We start from the raw sequence: 22,122 nt of genomic DNA, 5'->3' as shown, positions 1-22,122 counted from the left end.
GGGTAATAAACCCATATCCTGCACTCTCAATGTGGCTGGCTTCATTGCAAGGTTAGCCACCTCCTTGACCTCTGCAATTTTCAAGGAGTCAACAATTTCATCATGTCTCTCAGTTCACAGATCTCAGAGACTTGTGAACCATAGCCTGAATTTAGAAAACATTTGAAGAGTAAACTCAAAAGTATTATTTACATCTCTCGTTCTCTTTTGATGTTCCCCGTGATCCTTTCATTTAACTGAGTGTCAATCATCCACCAGTCCTGCTGTTTGCAATAGCCTCTCGTGATGTCCATATTAACTCATGTTCCTCCTTGGCCATTCACCCAGTATGTACTATTTATACAAAAACACACAATACAAACAATGGCAAGTGTGGAACTGATGAGAGAAACTAAAGTACCTGTTCACTAATGTTTTTATGAAAGAGAAAACGCTGTTACTATAACCCTTTAAAAGTGTCAAACAGACAGACCATTGAACTATCAGGTGGGCTGCAAATACCCACACCTCTGAATTATCTCAGAAGAATGTCCAAATAACTACAGAGACATTGAGGAAAGAGTTTACAGAATAAATGCCACTGAATATAACTGCTAAAATATATCAATCCAGCTGAGTCAGCAGTTCACCTCCTTTGTCAAAAGTTCAGAAGTATTATTCATTCTCCCTTCATGTTCCCCATGATTCTTCTGTTCAACTGAGTGTTAACTCATCCACCAGTCCAGCCTTTTACAATGGCCTCTCTTCTGAGCTAATACTTTTATTGGCCTGGAGTCCAATCAAATCTCATTATGCATTAACCCCTTAATAGGTGAAAATGAGGTGGAATATGACAAGAACTGACATCCATGGCAGTTCCATTCTGACTGTATAGGGAGTGCTAATCTATAATGTTTATCTCATAATATTCATGGAGAGTATTAGATATTTTCTGATCAACCTGTTCAGAAATGTTATAACACCTGTGAAACTGATGGGACTTGAACCCAAGATTAGGTTATCAGATGTAGGAACACAATGCCCCACTAGACCTCTTCATGGTAAGGAATATAATGATACAGTTATGGGTATAACACAAACCAGTTTTTTTGAAACCATGATTTAGTATTCAGTGTGACATCTTTAAAAGCTTTTTAGAAGTAAATTAGTTAGCAATATTGGGGGGGAAAGTCTGAACAGGAAGCAGAGGCAAAATTATTATGCCATTTTATGACTACAAGTAATAGCAGTAATGATTTCCAAGAATATGTTCCGGATGCTGCTTTGTTTAAGCTATTTTCCCTGGAGTGTCAGAGGCTGAGGGGTGACCTTGTAGAGGTTTATAAAAATATGAGGGGCATGGATTGGGTCAATAGACAAGATTTTTGCCCTGTGGCGAGGGGAGTCCAAAACTATAGGGCATAGATTTAAAGTGAGAGAGGAAACATTTAAAAGGGACCGAAGGAGCAACTTTTTTCTGCGGAGGGTGGTATGAGCTGCCAGAGGTGGTGGAGGCTGGTACAATTACAACATTTAAAAAAGCATTTGGATAGATGTATGAATAGAAAGGGTTTTGAAGAATATGGGCCAAATGCTGGCATATACAACTAAATAACTTTAGGATATGTGGACGGCATGGGTGAGTTAGACCAAAGGGTCTGTTTCCATGCTGTACATTCTCTATGATTCAGCATGGCTTAGTGATGTGAGCAAAGGATTGGAGTCAATGTCCTCCTTCTTGGCAAGAGGTTACAGAGGGTTTTTATCAATACCATTCGTGCCAGTACCTACCAGAATTATATTGGGAATTGAAGAGCAACATCTGGCTCTCCACATTGGTTGAGAGAAAAATAGAGGGAAAAGAGCATTCCAATGTAGATGACAACTCCTTAACAGCTAAGATCATGAAATTAGCATGTAGTGAAAGGAAGTGATAAAATTACAACAGCTAACTTGAAGATGGAATTAGACATGAGGAGCTTTGCTTTTAAGATTTTTTGCATTTCTCCATGGGTAATTAAGATATGTTGTGGAGCACATGTACGTCAGCAGACAGCATGGTAGATCATGTGGAGCGTAGAGTTGCAACAACACAGTCAGGTTGACTGTGCAAAATAGGCTGTTTGCACATCTTTCACAGTGCCAGTTCCTGATAGATGATAACCAGTTTAGGAACCAAGAGAAGGCCTGAGTGCATCTGCAGAGAATGAAATAAGACCATGTTTGGGGTCCAATATGACTCTTTCTTGGAACTAGTGGAAAAGTGATGGGTCTCGTGCTGCAGGTAAAGTTGGGGAAGAACAAGTGAAACAGAAGGGAAGATTAGAGGCCAAGCCAGATTCGAGGTCACAAGTGTTAAGAACAGAAGGCAAAATGAGTGGCAATGGTTGTAGAAATTGGAGATAGATCTAGAATAGGTGCTGATAGTAGTTGTTAATGGCAGAATCTAGATTAACTGTGCTGAAAGCAAAGCTAAGAAAACCAGACATATCAGGCATGGTTGGGGGAGTGGAGGGTGGGGAAGCATTGGAAACAAAATGACAGAGTTCATGCTCAATGTTGAACTCAATGTCGAACTCTGTGACATGTCTAGAAGGCTGCCAAGTGTTTAAGTGGAAAATGAGGTGCTGTTTTTCAAGCTTGTATTTTGCTGGAACACTAGCAGACCTGTGGCAGAAGTGTGAGCAATAAGATGGTCTATCGAAGTGGCAAGCAAACAGAAGGTTGGGGTTATGCTTGCGGACTGAGTGGATGTGTTCAGCAAAGTGGTCACCCAGTCCATGCTTTTGACTTCCCAAAACAATAAGACTTCATGTTCAGCATTGAAAACATTAGCCCAGGTTTACTGTCCTTCCCCCCCCCATCATTCACTGTAGGATCTCTGAACAGTCATCTAGACTCAACATTTGCTTGCTTTCTCTCCATGGATGTTGCCTCAGCCATTGTGATCTCCAGCACGTTTTTGATTTTATCACCATTTACTGTATGTCTGCTTTGCTTGGCTTTACTTTCAGCAGAGCTGGCCTATGTTCTGACTTAACACTTACAATTAGAACCTGCTTTGGGCCAAATCAGGAAAATCTCCTCTCAGAAATTTCTTGCTGAACGTTATTCAAAGAAGTTTGAATGTGTCTTTGAATGGAAAAGCACAGTGAATGGTGAGGATTTAGAAAGCAGGACTGTGAGTACATTGTAACTTCCAAAGGGAATCTGGATAATTCTTTGAGGGAATAAAGCATTTGTAGGGATCTGTGGAAAGAGAGCGAAAGAGGACTGATAAATTACTTTTCAAAAGCTCAGACTCAATGGACTGATTGACCACCACCTGTGCTGTATTTTCTGTGATTCTATAACTGGAAATGTCCTTCACTCAGCAACTTGACAAATTTCTGTTTAGAGCACAGACGGTCTGGTAGTCTGTTCCAGAGAATGATGACTCTCAAGCTGACTGTCTGTTTAACATCTTTGAGTTAAAAATAATCTTTTCAATTGGACAGAATCTAGTTTTCCTCATTTTAATAAGCTCAATATGTCGCTCGATTCCTTTTAAAAAAATAAATAAACAATATGAATCCTTGGAGCATGTACTTGCAATTTGATAGCCTTCACTGGCATCTTCTCTACAACCCTAATATTCTTCATCTTGTTCACAAACCAATACTGGAATACAAAACCTATGATATCCTAATCTGGTGATCTGAACTGTACTCGGATGCTGAGATAGAATACCACTCTACCCTGTCTTCTCCTTGATCTCTAAACCAATACGTTATCTTGTAAAAATATCTCAAGGTTCCCCTCTTGGTGATCAATTTGTGACTTCGATACAGGTTTTTTTCAGAACTGTGACGAAGAGAAGACCATGATTGTAAAAATTCCAATGTGTAGCTATAGGAAAAAAGGGCATGGATTTGGGAGACGGTATAAAAGGGATGTTGCAGAAGAGGGTCAATCTTAAATGGGCAAGTCAATTTTATCTGTTTGACACTCTCTCATGATTTATTTTTTCCATTCATGTTCTATATGGCACTTTGTCAAATACATTTTAGTAAATCTCTGTATACAATGTCAATGGGTTTCCTGAAACCAATGTTGGAAATCCTTAAAAATCCATTAGCCTCCTTGAAGTGGTTGTAAATAACATCCCTACAACTGACGTCAAACTGTCAGGTTTATTAGTCACAGAGTGTGATTTCTTTATCTCAATAAATAATAGGACCATAGACATCTTTCTCAATCTATTGGAACACATCTAGTTGTTAAATATAAGAGCCACTGGCTCACATCCAATATTATTCATTTCCGTATACACTTTGGAGCAGATGGAGCTGAAAATGTGTTGCTGGAAACGTCGATTCTCCTGCTCCTTAGATGTCGCCTGACCTGCTGCGCTTTTCCAGCAACACATTTTCAGCTCTGATCTCCAGCATCTGCAGTCCTCACTTTCTCCTTGGAGCAGATGGAATCAGGCCCATCAGCATGATCAACTTTTAAGTGCCTGAATCTTTGCTAAGACTACTTCTGTACTTTCTTCTATTGAAGCAATTTTAATTGTGTCTTTAGCTTAAAATACCAAGGCTATAGTACCATCTTCAGATGTGAAAGTCTTTGCAGGTGGACTGACCATTACATGTGTATATTTTCTTTACATTTCTTTATGCTACTTCCTTATGTGGTTAAAACATCGGTACCTCATTTAAATAGTTACAAGTCGTTTGTCTAATAGGGAGTGAGACTGTGGTGACTTTACATTTTTACAACGTACATTTTAAAAGATTTGAATGACCTGAAACTGGGAAGCATTGTGACTTGAGAAGGAGATGGTACAGAGCTTCAAAAGAATGTGGAGAAATTGGTAGAATGTGTGCACAAGTGACGGATGGAATTCAGTGTGGAGAAGTGCACAATGATTCATTGATTGGAAGACTTGGATAATATGAAATATAGAGCACATTCTAAAGAGGATGTATGAACTGAGAAATCTATATGTATCTGTGTAAAGCATTGAATGTAGCAGAATAGATTAAGTGCTTCATGAACATACATCATCAAGATTTATTAACGGGATGTGGTTTAAAAATGTAAGGTGGTTATGTTAAACTTCTGTAACATACTGGTTCAGCCTCAGCTGGAGTATTTCTCAGTTCAGGGCACCACACTATTGGAAATATGTGAGAACCTAGAGAGGGTGGAGAAAACAAAATCATGATGATGGTTCCAAGGATGAAGAACTTTGTTTAGGTTTGAAGTTGTTCCATCTGCTCCAAAGTGTATACGGAAATGAATAATATTGGATGTGAGCCAGTGGCTCTTATATTTAACAACTAGATGTGTTCCAATAGATTGAGAAAGATGTCTATGGGATTGTTTTCATTGGTGCAGAGAAGATTGAAGGAAGATTTGGTAAAGGCCTTCGAAATCATAAAGAATCTTGGAAAATCTGTTCTTACTGGCAGTCGGTTTGAGAATGAGAGGGCACAGCTTCAAGGTAATTGGCGAAAGAAGCTTTAAAGACATTGTGAATAATGACAGTTGAGAATGTGCTACATAAGAGTGTGGTGAAGGCAGGTTCAATTAAGGTATTCGAGACAGAATGGGATTATTATCTGAGAAGGAAGAATATGTAGGCTAGTGGAGAATATGAGAATTACAAATTACTCATATGGAGACACAGTGCCAACTCAACAAACTAAATGGCCTCCTATGCTCTAGGGATGGAACTTATAACCATATATTGTAAAGAATATATTGATACTGAGAGCACAGATCTCAAACAAAATATCACATGCAGCAAACAACAAATACTGCATTTTTGCCATAATTCTGTACTTGCAGTTCCATTGCACCGATTCTTGCCACGTACAAGGATTATAGACTAAGAAACTATAAGCTATGCCTCAGTTGGTAGCAGCCTTGAAGGTTGTGGGTGTGAGGTCTGCTCCAGGACTTGAGCACAAAAATCCGCAGTGACATCAATGCTATGAGAAGGAGCATGATGAAGGAGCGTCGCTCCGAAAGTTAGTGTGCTTCCAATTAAACCTGTTGGACTTTAACCTGGTGTTGTGATTTTTAACTTTATGCTATGAGAGTTATGGTCTCTGAGATGAAATGTTAAATTGAGACTGCGTCTGCCCTCTCTAGTGAATATAAAAGATCCCCAAGGCACTATTTGAAGAACTGGAACCTTGGTCAATATTTATCCTTCGCTCAACATTACAAGAGTGCATTACTTTGCCATCATTCCTATTTGTGGGAGATTGCTATGTGTAAGGTGATGTGATGTTTCTTACACAACAGTAGAGAAAGTGCTTCATTGTGTTTTCATTTAGATGGTTAGAGTGTGGTGCAGAATAATGCCAATAGTGCAGGTTCAATTCCCATACTGGCTGAAGTATATTATGGAGGTCTTCTTCTTTAGCCTTTAACATACTTGATGTGGATTGATGCTTTGCTAATATAGAGAGATTTCTGTGTCTCCTGGACTATGGCCAATTACCACTCATTGGCTATAAAGAGCTTTGGGATGTTTGGTGGTTGTGAAAGACACTATATAAATGCAAATGTTTTGTCCTTTCCCTCTCTGTGATTGTATGTGTATTAAGTTTAATGGGTAAAATGTTGAGTTGATGGACATATTTCCATGGATTTAAGATTTGCAGCTCACCTGATATGGGCCAAAAAGTAGGTGAAATAAACTTAGATGCTTGAATCATTGGACCGCTTTGATTAGGTTACAGGCTAAGACCATACAACTGCTTGAGTGATTTGTTAATCTGCAGAGAAATTATGGTGAAATTCAACTTTGCACAGAGTCTGTCAATTCTTTTTTTCAGTCACTTGTGTAATCATTAAGTGAAACTTCAATGATGTTTTGGGAAGACTGTACCTGATCTACATGACCTGAAATTATTGGTACTTCAATAATTTTTGAGACATTAATATTGTACATTCCACATGACTCCCTCCCTTTTTCTAAATTATACACCTTTTTCAGGCATCTCTGTATTTTCTTTTTGTGAATCAATCTGTTTGGACATGTGGTCATCATACTTTATGGCAAGTCTTGAACCAGGACCTTTTGTTTGAAACGTGGGGACACCATGACTATTGCATAAGCCCCTAGTCATTCTCGGCTTCCCACTATTTTCTAACAAGTAACTATCAATCTTAACTAGATACAAGTACGCATCCAAAAAAAAGTGTCCTTACATTGAGGAGCAAATTACTGGAAATGCTGGAATCTGTACTGAAACCAAAAAAAATCCGGAGATCACAGCGGGTCAGGCAGCATCCATGGAGTGAAAGCAAGCTAACGTTTCATGTCTAAATTACTCTTCATTAGATCTGGAGTTTGGAGGGGGCAGCATTTACGCAATGGGGCGGGGAGCTTGGGGGCCTGGGGTTGGACTGCTGGGGCAGAAAGGATGTTGATAGTTTAGATTATGTGATTGGAATGTGAGAATGGCAGAACAATGGTGTGCCAAACTGCCAGATGGGGAAGTCCCACTGGAAGAGGAGAAGGGACATGATTGGAAGAGAACAGAACAAGCTAAGCTAAAAGAAAGGGAAGGAATGGGTTCACAATTTGAAGTTTGTAAAGCACCTAGTTGTTGCCCTTTCAGTTTGTGCTGTGATTGCAGTATGTTGAGGACAGACAAGTGGGCACGCAAGCAGGCCGCTGTATTAAATGACTGGCTTCGAGAAGGTCAGAGGTATTCCGTAAAGCGATCACCCCATCTGCGTTTGGTTTCTTCAATGCAGAGTAGTAGGCCACATTGGGTGCAGTGAATACAATACACAAGATTGGAGGAGGTACAGGTGAAATGCGGCTTCACCTGGAAAGATCTTGAATGGTGAGTAGTGGGGAGGTGAAGGGGCAGGTGTTGTACCTTCTGTGGTTACATGGGAAGTTGCTATGGAAAGTAGCGGTTGGATTTAATGGTCGAGGAATGGACTAGGGTGTCCCGATCCTGGTGAAATGCAGACAGGGAGAGTGAAGGGAAGAGGTGTTTGGTGGTGGCGTTCTGCTGCGGTTGTCTGAAATGGCGGAGAACGATACTTTTGAATGCAGAGGCTGGTGGGATGAAAATGAGAACATGGGGGGCCTGATCACACTGTTGAGTGATGGGACGGGGCAAGAACAGGTGCATGGGTGATAGGTCGGATGCAGTTGAGGGCCCTGTCAACCACAGTGAGTAGGAAACCATGGTTATAGAAGATGGAAGCAATGTCACCAGCGCTGTTTTGAAAGGTGGCATCATCCAAACAGATACAACATGGGTTAAAAAAAACAGAGAATGGGATAGAATCCTTGCAGGATGTGGGATGGGAAGAGCTGCTGTAGATCTCTACTTCACCAGCTCTGAAGAGTCATCTAAACTCAAAATGTTAGCTTGCTGTCTCTCCATGGATGCTGCCTGACCCGCTGTGATCTCCAACACTTTTTGTTGTCCTCATCTTGCCCCTGATTTTCTCTGCATCACTTGTGGAAAATACTGCTAAGGCTATCACCACCCTTCATGTCTGGATGGTGTCAGGATCACTCTTTGTTGAGAATCCCTGGTACTAACCTTCAGTCATCCCATATCCATAACATATCAGTATCATAAGGAACTGGAGGGAACAACAAGTTGGAGATTTCAGCTGTACAAACTTGTCTTAAATTTCCCCAGTCCCAACCACCCCAGTTCTTTTGAAGTAGAGGATTCCAGATGCTTATCAGATGCCTTGTGTTTTCCAACTGATTGAACTCTCCATTTTTAAGAGATAATGTCCATTAACCTGGATTCCTCCATCAGTTAGAAATAGTTTCTCTGTATCTATTCTATCAAATCATTTCTGAATCTGTTCTGAAGAGGGGTCACTGGATCCTAAACATTCACTTTGGTTTCTGTCTACAGATGCTGCCAAATCCACTGAGATTTTCCAGCCATTTCTGTTTTTGTTTTAGATTTCCAGCACCTGCATTTCTTTTGGTTTCCTATCATAATTTCAATGATTCCTAAAAGTTCCCAACTCATAGAAATACAAGCCATGGTTATACAATCAGTCTGGATAATTTAACCCTTCATGCCCTGTTCTCATTACGGTGAACCTGTATTTTATCTTTTTCAAGGTAGACGAGCAGGAGACTGGAAGAACACAGCAAGCCAGGCAGCATCAGGAGGTGGAGAAATATCTTTTTCAAAACAGTGCTGGTGACCTGGACTAAGTTACCATCCTCCGGATTGAGTGTGATCAAGATGTCCTTTGCGTGAAAAACATGAAAAGTTATCAAAACAATGCCACTCGAGTGATTTAGTGGTTAAAGAAAAATGCCTTACTGCAAAAATGTGAAGTTCTCATGATGAGAAAGAGTACTGGGTTGGTAAATTATCAACATGTCTTTTTTTTTCTTCCAGATGTAACCATTGGTGCCTTCATGTCAGACAGTGTGGTCCTATTGAGGTAAGAACTATTTATTTTCTATCTTTAAAACTAGGTTTTTTTTGTACAAAATGAAATGAAAATGTTGGATATCTGAAAAAAAGTTGAAAATGTGCAGCAGGTCATTTGAAGAATTGACTTTAATGTTTCCGATATCAGTTGTTTGGCCGAGTAATCTTTCATGGGAGCTACAATCAAAATGCTTCCCGTTCTTGACAGAAATTCATGTACTTACTGTATATTTTCTACTTTTTGTGAGACATTACCTCATGTAGTGTCATTTGTAATAGAACTACAGAGGCTCAGTATGCCTGTCCCCTCAAGCATTATTTTAGAAGGGTGCAGAGCAGGGCCACCTTGCGTGTGCCAGATAATGTGTCACCACTCAACTGCTGAAGAGATGCAGTATCCTCAATGTGGAGAATGTACAGGCAGTGATCATACTTAGCACCCAGAATTTCAATGTGGTTGATGGAGAACAGTCATCTTAACTCCAGGACATAGCTGCAGGAGTTCCTCAGGGTTGTGTCTTAAGTCCAGCTATCTTCAGCTGCTTCACCAATGACTTTCAAATCAAAATAAGGCCAGAAGTGGGTATGTTTTTTGATGACATTGCAGTGTTTAATACCCTTTATACCTCTCAAACTGAATACTGAGTAAGACCTGAGCAGCATTCAGACTTGGACTGATGAGTGGCAATTCACTTCACAGATTTCACATATACCAGACAATAAGCATTTCCAACAAGAAACAATCAACCAATCATCCTTGATTATCAATATCATTACTATCGCTGAATGCCCACCCCCTTCCCCCCAACCATCAAAACCTTGTCGGATACCATTGACCAGACACACAATTGGATCAACCACATAAGTACAGTGGCTACAAGAGCAGGACAGAGGCTGGGAAATCTGTGGCATTTCACTCATGTCCTGACTCCCTAACACTTACTTATCATCTTTAAGGCACAAATTAGGTTATTCATGAAATACCCTCCACTTGAATGGATGAGTACAGCTCAGGCAATACTGAAGAAGTTCAAAATCACCACCTTACGTATTTGTTCCCTCCATGGCAACAATGTGTGCAGTCTGCAAAATACAATGCAATAACTTTTGAAGGTTCCTCAAATAACCTTCAAAACCCTTGACCTGTACCACCTAGAAAGGCAAGAGCAGTAGACACATAGAACAAAACCACCTGCAAGATCCCCTTTAAGCAACATTCCATCCATACTTGGAATTATATTGCAGTTCCATCACTGTTATTTTTTAGTCATGGAACTTCCTTTCCAACAATACTGAGAATATACCTGCATCTGCACCAGATCAAAACCAGTGGTTAAAGAAAATTGCTCACCACCATCTTTTCAACAGCAAATTGGCATTGCCAACAGTATTGGCTTTACCAGTAGTGCCCATATCTTATTAAAGAATAATAAAAAGGCAATGTGTACCTTCATTAACCTACATTCAAGTGCAGAGATGCAAGATAAGCTCTGCACTAGCCTTCTTTAAATGACCAGGCACCTAAATTGCAGGTAGGATGATTTTTGACTTTTTCCATTCTAAAGTGCTTGGAAGCACTCTGCAGTGTTTTTGGCATGTTTTTGAATTTGGCAATGTGTTTGTGCATTCTCCTGTGCTGTAACTATTCTGTGAACTTCTTTATGAAATCAGTCAAGGTATATGCAGACTTCAAAACAGCACAGCTAAACCAGTGCCAGTATGATTGATTTATGCTGTGGATATGCAAAGAATCTTTGTAATTCTTCAACTTGATGCTTTTCAGAGAAAAAAAACTCTTAAAAAGTAAATCTATCTGAATAAAAGTCCAATATTGTTAATTGTATAATTCAACACGGAGGGTAAGAGTATGTGCAAAGTTTAAAATAAATGTTTCGGTGTTGGCCTTGGCGCAGTTGACAGGAGACCTCCTGAACTAGAAATTTGAAAGTTTAAGCTCCGTCCCAGGTCTGCAGTGTATTATCCAGCCTGACACACTGATGTCAGGTACTGAGAAAGTGCAGTATTTTTGGTGGTGCTGTCTTTCATTTTGAGTTGTTAAGGTGATGACCTATCCGTTCTCTCGGGTGGATATTGGGTCACTATTGAAAGAAGAACAAGAGCAGATGGTAGGATGATATGCTGGAAGGATCATCAAATGAGGCCACATGAGTATAACTGAAAAACAAAAATAGGGCAATGACATTACTGGAAGCATTTTATTGATCCCCAAATAGTCAGAGATAAAAGAACAAAATTTAGGTCAACTTTTGACAATTGGCAGAAACAACAAGACAGTAACAGTAGGCAATTTCTCCTAGCTGAGTAAGGATAGGATAAATAGAAGGAATAGAGGCACAGGATTCTTTAAAATACATTCATAAGTACTTACATAGCCAGTGCTTAGAAGGCTTGATGGAGAGTTGGTGGTCCTGGACTTAATTTAGTAAATAAAACTGAGCTTTTGGAATGAATATCAGAGGAGATCCTTTGCATGTTTATAGTACAGGTAGATTTAATATAATTTTTAAAAAATGGTAAGACCAGAAGTGAGAGTACTAATTGAGAAAAGGTCAGTTTTACTAAGCTGTGATGTGATTTGTGAATCAGGGCTGGAAACAGTAACTTGAAGGGAAATGAAGAGAAACATATTCAAGGGAAGGATGTAATTTTTAAAAGAAAGTGTTCACATAAAGGAAAGAGCAGTGCACCCAATTCGAGAACCTCCTTGAATGGTCAACAGCAATACAAGATTGGATAACGCTTATGCCAGATGCTGAAAATGCAGTACCGCAGAATACGTTGTAGAATGAGCAAGGTAAAATTACAAAGATACTGAGGAAGAAAAGGAGAGAATATGAAAATCTATTGGCAAGAATAAAACTAAAGACATTTATAAATACATAAAGAGCAAGGGGGTGACTAAACAAACGGTAGGGCCTAATGAAAATCTAAAAGGTACCCTGCATGTGACTGGTGGAAGAAGTAGGTATGGTTCTTAATGAATACCTTGCATCTGTCTTCACAACAGAGGGGAATGATGCAGGATGAAGACATTCTAGTTAAGTACAAAGGGATATTGGACAGAATGCCATTACTGATAGAGGAATAATTATCATTATTGAAAGTACTTAAATCATTATGCTTGAATTAAATACTTGCAGATTGTTTAAGAATATGTAAAGAAGGAATGAGCAGAGGTTCTGCCTGTCATACATCAATCTGTTCTGAAGTAGGCTCACTGGACCCGAAATGTTGATTTGCTTTCTCTCCACAGATGCTGCCAGACCTGCTGAGTTTTTCCAGCAATTTCTGTTTTTGCTTCAGTCCTATCTAGTTACAGGTATGGTGTAGAAGAATTAGAAGTCTGAGTATGAGCTATCATTTTTTTTAAAAAAAGGGAGAAAGAGACCAAGCTGTCACCTTAAAAACGTTTTGGAAACAATATTGAGGATGATAATAATCATCACTTTGAAATATGTAGAATAATTAAGGACACTTACCATGAATTTATTAAGGGAGCCTTGTTTCTACTACCCTTACTGAAGTTTTGCACAGGAATCCAGTTCAGGGGAAATGGATTAGCCAAAATACAAGGTTGAGAACTCATGAGTGATGTTAAGGTAGTTTATTAAGAAGCAACAGTTTAGATATGGTGGTTAAGCAGAATTGAGAAGAAAAGCATATGACCTGTGATAGGAGAGAGCAGTTTACTGATACTAGAGGATGAAAGCATTGACACTACAGAGTGTGTATCTCTGTATGCAGTGACTGGAATCTTCTATTCACTAATCAATGTGTCAGGAAACTCTTTACTGGCCTTGATCCGTTTTTCCTGGTCATCTGCTATGCTGTCTGCCAAGGACTTCCCATAAAGCCCATAGCACCAGTTAAATAGTTTATTTTGATGGAATAGTTATTTATACTGACAATGTTCTGGCATTACACCTATTTCCAACAAATTATTAAGTATAATTATGTTCCATGTGCATGTTACCCTCAGTGCTTCTTTCAATTTGTGTTCAACATGGACGAATGCTGATTCATCAGCTAAGGGGAAGGAGTAGATTATCAACAGATGTTTCTTTGTCTTTATTTGATCTGTTGCCATGTGATGTCATGGGGTTTGTAGTCAAAATTGAGGACACCCAGGGTGACTATTGAGAACCACAATCCCCTTGCTCTTATTGGGTTTATCCTACCAGTGGGACATACACTTGGGAGGGTGATGGTGGTGTTTGGTTTGGTTTGTTTTCTTTAAAAAAAGGTTACTATGTTGAACAGCCCTCTCAGTTTTGACACACTCCCTAGATGTTGATAAGGAGTACTTTGCAGAGTTGACTATGGAGAGTGGTACCTCATATTGAGACTGGTTGGTTTATCCAGTTCAATTCCTTTTTGACTTTCATGTAGCTACTTGGTATAGCTGTGTGCTCTTGCTAAGCTATTTCAGAGGGAATTCTGGATTTGCGTGTAGGTCAGATAGGGTAAGGACAGCAGATTTCATTCTCTAAAGGACATTTGTGGACAAGTTGGGTTTTTATGGCAATCTGATGGTTTCATGGTGACCGTAACTGAGTCTAGCTTTTAATCCAGATTTATTCATTCATTGACTTTAAATTCCACCAGCTGCCTTATAAGATTTGGATCCCCTGAGCATTTACTACATTACTAGACAAACAACATCAACGCTATTTCATCAATGTAATATAATACACAGGACCCTTTTTTATGCAGGCAGAAGGAATTTGTGGATACAATACACCTTTTTCAAAAAGACAGGTCGTAGAGACAGTCAATCCTTGCTGTTTTGCCATGGTAACACTTTGCCCAACCAGAATCTACCAACCTGGCCTGAGAATTAAGATTGACAGGTAGCTGTTTCTGTTGCGTCTCAATGCCAGTAATGGCCCAACTAATCAGCACCCTCTTCTCATGCTGTATAACGTGGTGTGCCTTTTTCATATCTGTTTCATGTCTTAATGTGTACAGGACAGAAAGTATAAACTTCTTGTTTCTTGGAGCAATGTGTAAGTTCTATAGTACCAGCAATTTTTAATGATTGAGTGGATGATATTGTATGAAAAATCCACATTGCGGTTCTTAATCTGAATGAGCTCTTTGTTCTATTGCTGACTATAAAGTTGATTTTCGGTTACTACCCTGTTTTAGCATCGAGATCTAAAGGGTCTTGGTCTAGTGTGGTAGAGGAAAACCATTTTATAATCTAATGAGAAGAGTCTCTTATTCTAAATAAAATGCATGACAGCAACTTGGTACTTGTTCCGTTAATATGATAAATAATATTAGAGAATTTAAGGAAGACTCGTTGATGGCTCTTACTCTTTCGAAATCCTGAGCTGTTCTACCAACATCATCACGTTGGATGGTGCTTAAAACACTCCTGAACAATTACCCTTACACCTCTATATCAAGGGAGATAGCTGAATAATGAAATAATAGCTTACAATTTCCTCAATGGCCTTTGTGCTCATGCACAAAGTATAATCATTGACTAGCAGACAGACTTGAATAAAAGTTTTCTGGATAAGTTAATTTGTATATGAATTGGATAAGCATTTTTGTATAATTTGATTTCTAAAAGTGAAGTGTGCTGCTTCAGACTGAAAACCTAAGTAAAGGTCTGGCTTAGATTCTGTAAATACTACAGTATTCACGAGAACACTTGGAGATGCCAGTGGTAGTCTGCAGAGAATTATTCAATTCCATGGCATTTTATCCATTTAGATAATCTTCTATCCTCATTGAGGTCATCTTGTCTGAATCCTAAGAGTTCAGAGGGTAACTGTCCTCATGGGGCAGTGCAGTACAGCATTATCTCATGTCTGTAAAGGGCTGTGCATTTTGTGCAGGGATACCAGCAAACTCAGCTGGAAAAATTGCATTCAGGAGGGCCAAGTAGCAAGCAAATATGCTGCTCAAATGATATGGCCCTGATTCCTAGTATTCACTGCTTACACATTTTAAGGACAGCATAGCAATAGCAGAAAAGTTTAATGCCCTAAGCAACGCAGGCAAGATAATGTTTACACACTATGTGCCTTTCTTGCTTGTCCATTATGGATGCCACTCTGATATTTCCTGTGCTGATACTATATATTTGAAAAGATCAAGTACTTAAAAACAAAAGCAGGGCAACTTATGAGTGGCATGGTGGCTCAGTGGTTAGCACTGCTCTCTCACAGCACCAGGGACCCAGGTTCAATTCCCACCTTGGGCAGCTATTTGCACATTCTCCCCATGTGTGTGTGTGTTTCCTCTCACAATCCAAATTGGCAATGCTAAATTGTCCCATAGTGTTAGGTGCATTAGTCAGGGGTAAGTGTAGGGTAGGGGAATGGGTATGGGTGGGTTACTCTTTGAGAGAAAGTGAGGTCTGCAGGTGCTGGAGATCAGAGCTGAAAATGTGTTGCTGGAAAAGCGCAGCAGGTCAGGCAGCATCCAGGAAACAGGAGAATCGACGTTTCGGGCATAAGCCTTCTTCAGGAAGGGTCAGTGGAGGGTGACTCTTTGGAGGGTCAGTGAGGACTTTTTGGGCCGAAGGGCCTGTTTCCATACTGTAGGATATCTAATCTAATTGTCACTTTAGCAATGCAGACAGACGCTTTGTGGACTTGAATTAAACTGACAGTGTTATACAAATATGTATTTCAAAGACAGAGCTGCTCAGAGGGTATCAAGGCACCTCTGTTTAGCTATTGACATGATATGCATGTCTGATTTCTCTTTGTCCCTTTGTTACTGCTTCTCCTCCATAAGATATGCCCATGAAAGTTACTACACTTTTTCCAGACATACTCTCTGCACATTCGGAAAATGGGAATGATGGTTACCTTATGGAGATTATAGCACTGTTGGAACTGTGGGAGGTCAAATGTTAGTGTTACTGTGAAAACTTGAGTCTGGATTGAAAGAGTTTCTGTGAAGTCAGAAATCAGCAAGCAAAGTTTGGGGCACCCTCAGAGTTCACAAGCTGTTCACTTCTGCTGGAATCATGTTAATTTAGGGAGCAAATGTATCTGTTCTCTATCAGCCTAACTCGTCCAGAGTGCAGTAGTGATGTTGCAAGCAAGGCTTTCCTGGATATAGTGTCAGCAAGTGACTAGTACTTGATAAATTAACACTGCAATGTTTGATTCCTTCAGTCACTTTTAGTACAATAATGTGGAGCCAAGGGAACCACATATTTTTGAAATGGCGTGGAGGAGCTGGTGTTGGACTGGGGTGGACAAAGTTAAAAATCATACAACACCAGGTTATAGTCCAACAGGTTTATCTGGAAGCACTAGCTTTCAGAGTGCTGCTCCTTCATCAGGTAACTGTCCTGTCATCAGCTACCTAATGCAGGAGCAGTGCTCCAAAAGCCAGTGCTTCCAAATAAACCTATTGGACTATAATCTGGTGTTGTACGATTTTTAACTAGATTTTTCAAAGGCATTATGCCAATGCATTGTTCTTTTCACTGTCATAGAGTGTTACAGATTGGAATGTAATTCAGCGTCAATGTTAGATTTTTCTTTGTTTCCAATTGTCCCACAGATTATTACACCGAGGGAGAAAAAACTTGCATTTATACAGTGATTTTTAATATTCTCAGAAATCTCCACATTGTTAAACACTAATGCATTCATTTTGAAATGAAGACACTCTTGTTCTGTAGGCAAACACAACAGCAGATTGCATTCAGCAAGGTCTTTCATACAACAACTCAGTAGATAGCTATGTAGTTTATGCTGATGTCACATGAGAGATTGTAATGGCTGTATTGCCACGCAGACAGCATTTGACACCTCAACGAGCAGTGCCCAATGCATACTCTCTTATTCTTCAGAGAAGATTATGTTCTCAAGCCTTGACCTGAAACTCGAATCCTTCTCTCAGAAGTGAGCCTTCTCTATTAGTGAGCCAAGTGTGAAACCTAGTAAATAAACAGAATTAAAAGTTGCAAAACTAATATTAATTGACGAATTTTGACTTTATGAACTGACTAGATATTAACATCTGGGTAAATGTCAAAAACAAAAGCTAAATATGTAACTTTCATGAATAACCTCCAATGGTTCATGTGCATGTCCAGATGTGATGGCACAATCCTTCCTCCATCACTGTCTTTTTGAGTAAATCTCAGCATCTTTAAATTAAGTATTGGAAAATAGTTTATTATCATAAGAAACACTTAACCTAATCCTATATAAATAAAACACATAAGTCGTGGATAGTGGGTTGCCAAGAAAAATAGACAAGTAGCCAAGTGTTATTGATACATTGCTGAGATTCTCTGAAAACTTGGCCCACTTCTGTTTGTACTACTCTTTGTTCTTGCGATACTGCTCCGCCAAGATATACAGACATGGCATGACAAGCATGGGTCTGCAGGCGTGCTCCAAGTGTGCCAGCTATTCTGAAACTGAGAAGCTTGTGCTCATTCAGTAAACATAATGGAAGAAACATAGAGTCCGATTCAAATCAGGAGTATCTATTGCTTTTGGCGGAAAGAAAATTCCACTTAAAAGTGTAAGCACAACTGTGTTCTGGAAAAGACTGACTGAACAACAGCTAATTGTTGCTATTATTACTTCCTCTTTTTGACTGCATATATTCATTGAAACTTACTCAGCCTGTTGGTCTTGGCAAATCCATTTTGTTGATTCCCATTCACTGGTGACCACTATCTTTGAACCCATGTGATGAAGTACCAAGAGTTCCTAGCAGAGCAAATAGAAAGCCCATCTAAAAGCACAAGAACATGAAAATGTAAGAATACAGGAATAGGAGCCAGAGTAGACCATACGGTCTTTTGAATCAGCTCCAACATTCATTTATGATCATGACAGATCTTTGGCTTCGACACCACTTTCCTGCCCACTCCTAAAATCCCTTGATTCTAAAAAAGACCAAGTATTAGTCTGTCTCTGATATAAATATATGCAGTGATAGAGCCAAAACCAGGTAAGGTTCCATTAAATTGGAAAATAGTGAATGTAAGCCCTTTATTCAAAAAGGGAGGGAACCACAAAGCAGGAAACTGTAATCCAGTTCACTTAACATTTCCCATGGTGTAAGTGTTCCAGACTACTGTTAAAGACATTACAGCAGATAACTTAGAAACATTCAAGGTGATCAGGCAGTCAGCATAGTTTTGTGAAAGGGAAATAAAGTTTGACCAGTTTATTGGAGTTCCTTGAGGAAGTAGGTATACGATGAATTAAGGAGAACTGGTGGATGTACTGTACACTGATTTCCAGAAGGCATCTAATAAGATTCCACCTCAAAGGTCATTGTGAAAATAAAAGCTTGCAGTGTGGGAGTTAGCAAATCAGAAAGGATAGAAGATTGACTAGTTCATAAGAAACAGTGTGCATAAATGTGTCATTTTCTGTTTGGAAAAGTGGTGCTCCACAGGGATTAGTGCTGGGTCTCAACTTGTTATAGTATATAAATGAATTGGATGAAGGGACATAGAGAGTTGTCAAATTTGTTGCTGATGCAAATAAAGATGGGAAAGTAAATCATGAAGAGGATATAAGGAGGTTGTAAAAGGATATGTACATAGATTAACTGAGAGGACAAAGATAAAGTAATTGGATCAGATGGCAATGGAGCTGAACCAGTAATCTGGAACCCCAAGTTCTGGGAACATAGATTCAAATCTCACTATGGCAATCTAGAACTACAAGCTAGTCTGATGACATCCATTATAACCAGATTTGTTTGTGTTAAAAATAATCTTGTACTAAATCTTTAGAGAAGAAAATCAGTTGTGCTTACGTGGTCTGGCCTATATGTACCTCCTTGTCCATAATAATGCAATTGACTGTTATCATCTCTCTGAAGTGGCCAAGAAAGATAATCATTTTAAGAGTGACTGGCAAGGTACGACAAATACTTGTTTTGCCAATGACACCCACATCCCATTCAAGAAAAATAAATTTGGACTCTCACAAGCATCCACAAACAACAATGTGATTATAACTGATATAACCTGTTTTTGTGATGTTGATTGAGGCATAAATATCAGCTGGGGTATTCTTTTAACATTTATTTCATTGGGCCTCAGTTTACCAGCTTGTATGAAAAAAAACACACCTCAAACTGTTGCAGAATTTCTTGGCATTTAAAAATTAGCTTTTTTTTTGTGCTCAAATGCTAAATATGATTTAAATCTACAGGTTTCTGAGCCAAAGGTGAGATTGCTAACAACTGAGTTACAGCTGGCAAAGTTTTGTTTCTCTTGTTAGTTCTTTTCCACAGACCCATTATGGCAGATATGTCCTTCAGGATTTAGTCAGTAATGCAGCTGCTGGGCCATTCATGATGATATGTTGAAATATCTCATCCTGAATATAAACTGGGCCCTTATCATCAAAATGGTGTTCGACATTGAGGAATACCCCAATGCATTAACTGTGGGTAGGCGGTCAGCTGTACCACCAATGGTTTTTCGTGCTTCCTTGGTGATATGAAACTTCATGAGTATCGGTGCAATGTTGACAATTTGAAGACTCCCTAGTCACCACCTCCTGGACTGTGTACAACTAGACTGGGTGTATCGACAGATACAAATCAAGAAATTGGCCTGTTGGATGCGTGATATTATTCTGAGAGTATGACTAAACTGCGCTAATCTGGGTGGCAGCTTTTTCAATTTTGTTACAAGTCACCTGGTGAGGTGAAATTTGTAAAGTTCATTGGGCAGAATGCACTTTTGTTATGTCCTGTGCCTAGTGATTCATCAACTTTTGGTAAACTGTGTGCAATTCTGATCTCCCTTCAATAGGAAGGATGTTGTGAAACTTGAAAGGGTTCAGAAAAGATTTATAAGGATGTTGCCAGGGTTGGAGGGTTTGATCTATAGAGGGAGACTGAACAGGTTGGGCCTATTTTCCCTGGAGTGTCAGAGGGGTGATCTTGTAGAGGTTTATAAAACCATGAGGGACGTGGATAGGATAAATAGACAAGGTCTTTTCCCAGGGATGGGGGAGTCCAGAACTGGACAGCATAGGTTTAAGGAGAAAGTGAGGTCTGCAGATGCTGGAGATCAGAGCTGGAAATGTGTTGCTGGAAAAGCGCAGCAGGTCAGGCAGCATCCAGGGAACAGGAGAATCGACGTTTCGGGCATAAGCCCTTCTTCAGGAATGAGGAATCTCCTCATTCCTCATTCCTGAAGAAGGGCTTATGCCCGAAACGTCGATTCTCCTGTTCCCTGGATGCTGCCTGACCTGCTGCGCTTTTCCAGCAACACATTTCCAGCATAGGTTTAAGGTGAGAGGGGAACAATTCAAAAGAAACCTGAGGGGCAACCTTTTCACATAGAGGGTGGTGCGTGTATGCAATGAGCTGTGTAGAAGTAGTGGGGGTTGTATTATTATAACATTTAAAATGCATCTGGATGGGTATATGAATAGGAAGGGTTTAGATGGATATGGGCCAAGTGCTGGCAAGTGGGACTCGACTAATTTAGGATATCTGATCAGCATGGAAGAGTTGGACCGAAGGGTCGGTTTCCATGCTGTACATCTCTGACTCTAAGTTGTTCTTATCAGAAATTTTGTCACAGTTTAGTACAACTGACAGACTTGGTAGGCCATTTCAGAAGACAACCACATTATTGCAGTTAGGAAAAAGTGAGGACTGCAGATGCTGGAGCTCAGAGTCGAGAGTGTATTGCTGGAAAAGCACAGCAGGTCAGGCAGCATCTGAGGATCAGGAGAATCAATGTTTCGGGCATAAGCCCTTCATCAGGAATCCTGATGAAGGGCTTATGCCCGAAACGTCGATTCTCCTGCTCCTCGGATGCTGCCTGACCTGCTGTACTTTTCCAGCACTACACTCTCAACATTGTTGCAGTTCTAGAGTCACACAAATGCTTGACCAGACAACAACAATTGATAGCCTTCCCTGAGAGGCAGTAACAGCTACAATGGATTCTCATGACCATCCATTATTTTCATAGTCATTGCTACCCATACTTACAGTTCAAGATTTAAGTTTTATCGAATGAATTTAATTGGGGCCAAAATGTTTTGTAATTCCCTGAAAAGCTGATAAGATAATACATAATGTATCCTTCATTGTCATTGCAGGAGGGCCAAGTTATTTGGTATCAGTACTTTTACAACATCCACCAATAATAATTACAAATTGTAAACTTTCACATAGTTGAAAGAAGTGTATTGGTACAGTAAACCTCCTCTAAGGTGATGAATGGTAGTCTGTCACCACATCTCCAAGTTAAAATTCTATTGATGGATGATTAGATAATTTGGGAAAGGTGCTTAATGAACATCTCAAAGCAATGGATTGAAACATTGAAGAAAATTGGTTTACACTCTTCTGGTAAATACATAGAACTGTGTTGTCTATTCTTTTGGCTGATGCTGAATCCTGAAAAGACATGAAAATTATTGTAAAAAATAGAAACGTGAGTATTTTGTTGTAGTCTTTGGAATTCTCTAACATACTTTACAGGTTATAAAAAATATTGATACCTAGGAATTCTGTTCAGGTAAGCTAGGAATCTAGTTGACGTAGTGAACAAAAAAGAATCATGTTACACCTTTTGATACTGCTTTGAATCCTTCCCTTAAAATTGATCATTAGAACAGGAAAGCAACTGCTGGTTGTGAAAATCGGAAAATCCAGAGGAAAAGTTGTTTCCCTCTAAAAAGAAAGATTTGCATTTATTTAG

General features: G+C 39.5%; 1 protein-coding gene across 2 annotated transcripts in view; it reads left to right on the top strand.

Annotated features, from left to right (window-relative positions):
* itga9 (integrin, alpha 9) overlaps window positions 1–22,122 on the top strand; it is a 371,784-nt gene that overhangs the window by 103,679 nt on the left and 245,983 nt on the right. For both annotated transcript variants that reach the window (XM_043688825.1, XM_043688826.1), the window contains one exon: window positions 9,381–9,426. In XM_043688825.1, the coding sequence (XP_043544760.1) occupies window positions 9,381–9,426 (46 nt within the window). The remainder of the gene's footprint in view (window positions 1–9,380; window positions 9,427–22,122) is intronic.

This window comes from Chiloscyllium plagiosum, chromosome 4 (assembly GCF_004010195.1).
Source record: "Chiloscyllium plagiosum isolate BGI_BamShark_2017 chromosome 4, ASM401019v2, whole genome shotgun sequence".
Taxonomy (NCBI): Eukaryota; Metazoa; Chordata; class Chondrichthyes; order Orectolobiformes; family Hemiscylliidae; genus Chiloscyllium; species Chiloscyllium plagiosum.
Note: the sequence above shows the minus strand (reverse complement) of the source record. Positions and strands in the feature narration are given on the sequence as shown.